The sequence below is a fragment of the Corylus avellana genome, chromosome ca5, assembly GCF_901000735.1.
Source record: "Corylus avellana chromosome ca5, CavTom2PMs-1.0".
Taxonomy (NCBI): Eukaryota; Viridiplantae; Streptophyta; class Magnoliopsida; order Fagales; family Betulaceae; genus Corylus; species Corylus avellana.
The window spans coordinates 32,614,605-32,623,554 of record NC_081545.1 but is presented as its reverse complement, the minus strand read 5'-3'; the positions used below and the strand labels follow the sequence as shown (position 1 = coordinate 32,623,554).

Genomic DNA, 8,950 nt, shown 5'->3' with positions numbered 1-8,950 from the left:
CTTCTTTTTCGTAAAATCAAAAGACAACTTTTAAGCTTAGAGTTTTTTTTTTTTTGTTTTGTTTTTTTGTTTTTTTTGTTTTTGTTTTTTTTTTTTATAACAACATATAGCATAAGAACTCAATTTTTATTGGTAATATGCTACATTTTTAATAGGTAATATTTTTCAATCCGTTTGATGCAAGAAACGGACTCAATTAACATAATTTTAGAATAGTTGGAGAGGATCCCAATATGATAAATAATGAAATCAAGATTTCTTATAATTCTTTATTTAAATTCTCCTTAAAACAATTAAAACAGAAGAGGTGCAAGTGTCAGGGTGTCCAAATAGGACTCCGAGGGTAACAGGCCCACTTACTAGGATATCTCAATACCCACTACTCTCGTTCTGTGCTCAAATTCCTTTGAAATTCGGGCAAAAAATATTTTCTAAAGAGATCTACATCCTCTGGGAAATGACCCCAAAACATTCTTTGCTTTGATAGTCTTTTTTTTTTTTTTTTCCTGTAAATCATTGTCCCCATAACTACAAAAAGTAACATAATGTCATCAGCCTTTGCATTTGGCCATTATTCATCCCATCTTTTGCCAAAAAGAGAACATAACCATTGAATTTCACTTCCATTGGTTAGAGACATCCATTGTACTCGAGGTACAAAATAGAAGGTCAAGGTGGCCCATATAATTCACGCAATGTAATGTTTTCAACTCCTTTACTAGTCTCAAAAATGGTAACAAAGAATATCTCCCAACCATATTTACGCCCAACACAATTCACAAGTTTCTTTTCCCAACATAACTCTGGCATGGAAGTACTCGGGACCGGCTCGCCGACTTCCATAGAGAGCTTGGAAGAAGACAGACTTGAACCTGTCAAATACTAAACACATTCACCATTGGTACTTGGCGGCAACAAGGACCTCTTCGTAATTCTGAGCAGCATTGTCCCAACTCAGGTCTTGCATCATCCCTCGTCTCTGGAGTCCTTCCCAACTCTGCTTGTACTCTCGGTAAGTCAATAAGCAATTTCCTAATGCATGTATTAGCTTATTTGCATCAGCACTGTCAAATGTCCACCCAAGCCCTGACTCATTGAATGGATCAAACGGGTGCACAGTATCTCTCAGCCCACCAACAGCATGCACAACTGGAATTGTCCCATAGTTCATAGCATATAGTTGGTTCAGTCCACAAGGCTCAAATCTTGATGGCATGAGCAAAATATCAGCACCAGCAGTTATCCGGTGAGCCATCTTTACAGAAAAACCTACCCAGCCCCTGATTTTGTCATGGTGATGGTTCTCGAACTGCCTGAGCATCTGCTCCAGGTCAGGTCTGCCAGTGCCCAACATGATTAGTTGCACGTCCTGATCCATCATCCATGGGATTGCCTCAGCTATTAGATCAACACCTTTCTGGTGATCCAGTCTCCCAATGAAGCTGATCACAGGGACATCCTCCCGGATGGGCAGACCAAGCTCCTTCTGTAAGGCTGCCTTACACTGAGGCTTGCCAGTTTTAAGTGTTTCAAGGGAGTAGTTTGTGTAACCATCAGATGTCAGGTTAACATCACATTGTGGGTTCCAGTCTTTTGTATCAATCCCATTCACAATACCCCTAAATTTCCAGTCATTCTCGTTTATGATACCATGCAAACCCCAACCACCTTCAGGAGTTTTAAGCTCCCAGGAGTATCCATGACTAACAGTAACCACGCGGTCTGCTGTTTTTAAACCAGCTGCAAAGATATTGAAGTGCTCACCGCCTACAGGATCATAAAATTTAAAAAGATCCTTGTAGTGTTCTGGCAGATCGACATAGATGAAATCAGCAACAGGCCCCCGACCCTGGATAAAATAAGAAGTTCAACATAATCAGTGAGAGTTCCAATTTATCATCTATAAAAAGTAATCTTGATTCAAGAAAATATATTTGAACTTTTATTGTACAACTGTAAAGTGGATTTTGATAACGATGCTAGACATTATTACTAATATTACGAATGCAATCAACTTGAGAACCAGAATAACTGAGTCATCTTTCCATCTCACTAAGTAGTTCTAGCTCTGTTGTGTGCAATCTACCCACTCTGAGGGATCAAGTTATGTTTTTACATGTAGTGTAAGATGCAACAGAATGACTCAACTTATACAGGATGATCAGACGTCCTTAGTTTTTTCACTAAATTTCTTGAGATATTGCTTTTTTTTTTTTCTTTTTTTTTTCAACCGGATTCCAAATAGCTCCAATAGGATTAGCAAGGCCTTCAGTTGTTCTACTGCCTATGTTTCAAGGGTTTCAGAAACAAAATGTATTAGCCCTTGGTTCAAGAACACAACAATCTGGATATCTAGTTCCTAGTTACCATGCAAAGTTTAAATTAATTATCAAGAATAACATGATCTTCTTTTGCTCGGAATCGGGGGGTACTGAAATCATTAAAAACTTAATGGTTAGCCACGTGTGAATAGATGCAGACAATAAAAGCTATCAAGTATATTATGGTATCAAAGGAATAATATTTATGGTTGCACTGTCTGCTCAAATTAACATTATGCATTCTTATTAAAGGTAGTGTTTCCAGTAACCAATGTTGAAGTAGAACATAAGAGCATTACTGACTACTTTGAAACAGATATATGCAAACTCTTGACAATATTGCTGTCTTTGCATGCACAAACAAAGGTAAGTAGAAAGATGCCAATGTCCACGGTGTACCCAACCAATAGCAACTTGCCCGACTAAATCCTTTTTTATTTTATTGGATTGTAGGCAAGCAGATTCTTTTATGGGCACTGTAGACCACGCCAATTTGCCACAAAGAACAAATAACATGGCAGACTTTCTCATTTAGGCAATGCGAGCATCTTTGAAAATCACTGTAAGCACTATGTTAACGTCCAAGTCATAAATGCAAGAGTATTTTGTTGTATGAGATACAACAAAGTCAAGCTGCTCAATGTAAATAATATACAAGTTTTCAGCTTTTTCATATGATTCCAAACGAGTATATTAAACAGAGAACAAACCTGGTGAGCTATGTTATGAATTACAAGGATGGATCTTGTAAATTGCATTAAACCATTGTCCCGATAGTATGCCTTCAGATATACTGGCAACAATGCTGTATGCCAATCATTTGCAATGAAAGCCAAATTTCCATCTCCATAGCAGATACCACCACATGGAACATGCCAAGGAACCTGGTAATCACCAAAAGTTCTACTTTATTACAAATAGATGACTTTCTACCAGCAATGCAACTCTAAAAAACTGCCACTGGGACAGAGATACGAAGCCACTCATGTTTGCAAGAGCCATTTTTTCCGATTCACTTTTGGTGGTACATGGCATTTCTCCAGATTTTGCTCCTGATCAGTACTTTATAAACAACATTCTACGTTCTTTGTATTTTATGTATCTCAACATTCACATAATTTTGATGTAATATGGCAGGGAACATGTCATGCAGACTATACATATGGCCTACAACAGAGTAGCCACAGTGTGAATGACTGCTATGGGGTAGCAGCAGCTGTTTCTAGCAGTTGTCAGCAACACATGCAGATATTGAGGACCACCACCAGATCAAATCACATAAGGTTTTCTGTAGCATAACCTAGAAGATGATAAACCCATAGTGGAACTTATAAATCATGAAAAATTGAATAATTTGTTCTCTATGCTTCCAATGTGAAGAATGGGGTTTAGATACGGAATAAATAATTTTCTGATCTAAAATCGCTTACTTGTATGTATCTCTATTAAGTACCACATATGCATTGTAAATACTTAAGATATGCTATGCAATAAGTTCTGAAAAGAAAATTGCCAGAATTCGCACAACAACTTTAATGGGAAAAAAAACCACTGATCATGCCATTCAGGGGTTTCTTAAAAATATACCTCAACAGCTGCCTTGCAAAACAATATCATGCGTTTTAAAATATCCTGCACCGTAAGAAAGCAAAAGACTCAGAATGCTTACAAATGACAATAGAAGGATTGAATTTCACAGAAAAAATATGAATTGAATTTCACAGAAAAAATATGAACGATGTAAATTGTTTATTAATTGGATTTGGAGGGGGGGGATGAAACGTAACAACTGCCCTGGCACACTCCTTATAATGTTAAAGAAAGAAATACAAGAAACCATTTTTGGTGAGATGATAAAAATGAGAATTCTTAATTTGTAGTTTCAGATGATCAATCTGACATGGCATAGTAATACAAATTATCTTATAGAAGACACCAAGAATAATAAGCCCATCAATTAAACTCTGATCGTCACTTAAGAGTAATTGAAGCTAAAATTATAAGAGATGATAGCATACCATTCGATTTCCTCCATATATATTATGCTCCAAATTGCGAAATACAGGACTCTCAATGAAAACAAAGTCCACACCATCGATATAGGCTTGAAAGAAATTAACTTCCATATCCTGCAAGCTCAAAAGTAGAATTGCACCATGACAAATTGTTTGAGACACACACTCAGAAAGGGAAATAAATTACAGCTAAGCAATACAGCTGTTGCATACCTGCCCATCCACCTTATACACCTTCCGAACTCCTGTATTTTGGGTTTCAGCATAATTCCCATACATCGGTGCTACTACCTAAGTGAGAAAGAAACAACAAAAGAGAGAGGATACAACATAATTCATTCATTTGCAATCAAGCCAATAAATTAATAGGCTTTTAATGGCCCTGGTTATACATTGAGGCAATCTTAAAATAAAATAAAAATAAAATAAAATAAAATAAAAACATTTGTTGCAACACATCCCACATCCCGTATTAAGTTAACCAAAAGGCAAAACTCCCATTTTCAGTTAATTATATAAAAAGCTATAACAAATTTACCATAACCCGATGTCCACGCCGAGCCAAAGCCTTTGGCAAAGAACCAGCAACATCTCCTAGCCCACCTATCAAAACTCGTTAATCAGCCTTTAGGTCACATACAAAAGGATAAAGACATACAGACACACACATGCACAGAAGTTTCCCCCCCCCCCCCAAAAAAAAAAAGGAAAGGAAAAGAAAAAATCCAAGCAGGTAGAAGTGGATCATTATAAAGCTGCTAATGTAGCAAGAGAACAAGGATAACAATAAGAAACAATCTATTGATGGTACTTGGCCCAAAGATCAACCTGTTACAGAGGCTGGGTAACCAGGAAATAGATAAACTGATAGGTCAATCGCTAAAACAAGAAAGTGATTATTGCACAAATATTACTAAGAATGAAATAACACATGTACATGTAACAAAAAAGAATGCACGACAATAAGACTGTATGTCTTCTCCCACCCCCTTCCCACCCTTGGGTTAAAAAATCATGATCTCTCCCCTTTGAGCCCTGTGAGGTGTTAAGTTTAGCAAAATGTGAGCTAATACGACTAACTTATACGGAGTTAAATCATACAATTCTAGACTGCATTAACTACTTAGATGAGCTCACTGACATTTACCAAGATACCCCTGAGTTAGCACAACAAATTGTCCAGTAAGAGACTCTCAATGGTTGATTATCAAGTGACTCAGTAACATGTTCCAACTGACATGCTGGTATTGAGTTGACAACTATGCATGTGCATTTCTAATTTCTTCCCTACATCGATTTCAAATTTTCAAAACAAGCAATATAATTATGACAAACAATCACATCAAACTTTCATACAAAGCAGATATTTTTTTCTCTAACTGTCTTAAAGTGTAGATATGAATAATGCTCAAGTTTAGATTGCACAAAAGGACAAGCACAGAAATATCCAGTGAAATCTTTTTCAATTTTTCTTTCTTTTGGTTTTTGGATAACCATTTCAAAAGATTAGTTGTAAGGTTCAACTCACATATCAAAGGGAATTCTTCTCAATAAAGATTATAGCTAGAAAAGATCATAACACAGTACCTGTTTTAGACCATGGAGCACACTCAGCAGATACCAATATAATATTCATAACATTGGCCCCAGCCAAAGGAGGGGGTTTGACGTCTTCAATCACAGGATTTTTTGCCTCACCATCCACTGTCAAACTTGTTTTATTTGAAATTTCATTATTTTCATCTACTACACTGGAAGTCTCAGAGGAACTCGAAAGAAAAGAAGGCAGCCCATCTGACCACACTTTTTTTGATTTAATGTCTTTTAATTGTTTGGTGGTGTCTTCATCAGAGGAAGTTTTTCTGAGAAGTGCCCCTTCTCCAGATTCTTTTTTAACTTCATCAAAACCACTACTATCTGAATCTAGAGTTTCTGGCACCTCATCTACAGCCAAAGGGGCATAGCTGCTGGAAGCAATACTGCTATTATGGTCATCAACAGTATGGTCACTGGCCGAAGCAAGATCCAGATTTGGAGAAGATTTGCCCCTTTCTTCATAAGAAACTTCATCATCCTCTTGATTTATAATGCTACTTTTTATAGATGAAACCAGTTTCTTTCTTTCAGCGATCTGCAGTAAACCAAAAAAAAATAGAAAAGGATAAGAGCATTCAATTTTTGATATAAAAGAAAATAAAGCAGATGAGAAAATTATAGTTCTTTAAAAATTAAGAGTTGTTGCAATAGATTATTAACAAGACGAGAGGTGGAAAAAAGAAAAACCACATAAATGTAAAGCATGTTTTTCTATAGTACTCCATATTTTTTAATGTACAAACATGGTTTTCACAATACTAAAACATTTCAAAACTGACTTAGGTTTTAAAGGGTTCTTTTTATATGTTTGAGTTATATCTTACATATATTTACGATTCCAAACCATTTTGTTGAAATGTAAATTGCGTTGAGTTTAAGCAATTGATATACAATGTAGGAGCACCTTTGCCTATGATATCTAGAAACAACTTGCTTTCTTTAAATGATTTTCCAATTGCATGGTCCTCTTGATTTAAAGTACTCCAAAATTCTCCACGGCACATAAACAGAAGCCAAAGGTCTCTTAAAGAATGAGGATGCATGAATTAAGCTTTGACAAAGCTACTACAGACACAATAACAGTTCTGAGAAGTTCCAAAAAAAATGAGGGCCGGATTTTGTCTGAACAATTGAGGCAATACCACAATACCTCAAGGCAACAACTTCATGACATGATACAACTAATACAAGTGCCGATAATTGGATCTCATGCCACGACAGTAATTCACCTGCCAACTTGACTAACTTTCATAATGTTTTGGGAATTTATTTCTCTTATTTTAATTATTTGTAGACTGATATATTAGCACAAAAGCCTTATAAAGCAAACACCGGTTTCAGCTTCCTGAAACAAACAGTGTATGCAAAAACTGAACTAAAGGGTGGCTCACATTATCTGATTTTTTTCTTTTTTTTTTCCCCTAAAGGAGTCCCGTTAAATGATATGTGGCACAGTAGGACCCAAAAAGTATCTCATTGAGCGAGCTATATAACGGCTAATTGGCTCTCATTTTTCTTTTAGACGACAACACATTGTACTGAACCCAATAACTTGAGCGGCTATTTACAAAATCAACTTCCAAACGAAGCGAGACTAGAGTTCAGAATTAAAATCTTAAGCAAAATAAATAATTACCATATGTATGTATGTGTACACAAACATACACAAAGAATACCTGTTGAAGTAGGTCCTTTTGCATAGCAAGAACCTTCTTGCTCTTTTCGATCGTGGCCTGAAGCGCATCATCTACTTCATCGCCGGCATCCTCACCATCCACAAATCCCCCGGCCGTCGCCTTCAGACGCGCAATTCTCCGTTGCTGTCCTCTGCTGCATCCACCTATCCGTCTATCACAGCTTAAAGATAAACTGGAATGATCTTCTCCCGCAGCTTTCGAATACCCAATTGATAAACCGGTATTTCCAGCAGAATCAAGCGGCTTTGTCGGCCGGTATGCGAAGAACGGGAACCTGGGTCGGCGATAGTTTGCACTGTGAAGAAGCATGGAGCTCTCTGACTTTGTCTCAATGGTAAAAGGGAGAGACCCAATAGAGGCCATTGTGTGTGTTCGAGGTTTCGCCTCAGAGAACTAGCAACAATTAATATGCTTCACAACAAGTTAGCGATTAAGCGGAAAATGAGGGACACCCAGTTGGGGAAACTGAGAGAGGTAGAAACCCAGTTGCGTAGAAAATAATTGGAATTTTAAGGGGATGACGGGGACGGATTGAGAACTGAATTTTGTGACTGAGAACGCAGAAGAAGAAGAGGAAATGGACGAAGCTGGAACAGGAAAATCCCTACAGAAGGTCGTTGAAATGGGTGCCGCAGAATGGGGAACTATGGAAGCGTATTTGAGGCTCAAATTGGCTTAAGAATTTGGGAGCAAAAGAACAGCTTTAGCAGAGATCCGGTCCATACTATCAGCTAACCACATATCCTCTAAGAGCATAAGAACAACCAAACATGGCCGTATGGGCCCTCTCTGTCTCTCTTAGGATTTACGAAGGCCATGATTGTTTTTTTTATTTTTTTATTTGAAAGATATATTATTTTATAAACCACCAATTGTAGAATGATTGACAATTTGACACCTATAATATAGTCCTACATGTCATCTTACTTTACATGACTTGACAACGTGGAGGCAGAGTGGTGACCGTCCACGTCAATGTCATTCACAGTTACGTGGCTTTTAGTATTTATCTTCTCTCCCTGTGAAAATAATTGAAGTTTTGTTTTTGAGGATGAGGAGGCAGAGGAGCCACCTAACGAGAGGTCTTTTTCCATCAATTTAAAACGTGTAGATTCTGATGGATCAATAAGAAAAGTTAAACCCATATAATGTTCAGTTGATTCAGTTCTTAGATTCTGGATTTGAATTTTCCCACATGTCCTCCCTAGTAATTCATTGTTTATTGTTCTCTTCGCTCTTTCCTGCAACACGTGTTAATCTTTTGGTCGCATGAAAAGTTTTGAGTATCTTTTGTGGTTTTCTTTTTTTCTTTTCTTTTTTT

General features: G+C 37.1%; 1 protein-coding gene across 1 annotated transcript; it reads right to left on the bottom strand.

Annotated features, from left to right (window-relative positions):
• Positions 1-543: 543 nt before the first annotated feature.
• LOC132180734 (granule-bound starch synthase 2, chloroplastic/amyloplastic) lies at positions 544-8,434 on the bottom strand. The gene is made up of 8 exons (XM_059593651.1): positions 7,609-8,434; positions 5,924-6,467; positions 4,875-4,939; positions 4,550-4,627; positions 4,340-4,450; positions 3,909-3,953; positions 3,032-3,205; positions 544-1,849 (listed from the first exon to the last, which is right to left on the bottom strand). The coding sequence occupies exons 1-8, from the start codon at positions 7,990-7,992 to the stop codon at positions 893-895; spliced, it is 2,358 nt and encodes a 785-aa protein (XP_059449634.1). The 5' UTR covers positions 7,993-8,434; the 3' UTR covers positions 544-892.
• Between the last annotated feature and the right edge of the window lie 516 nt (positions 8,435-8,950).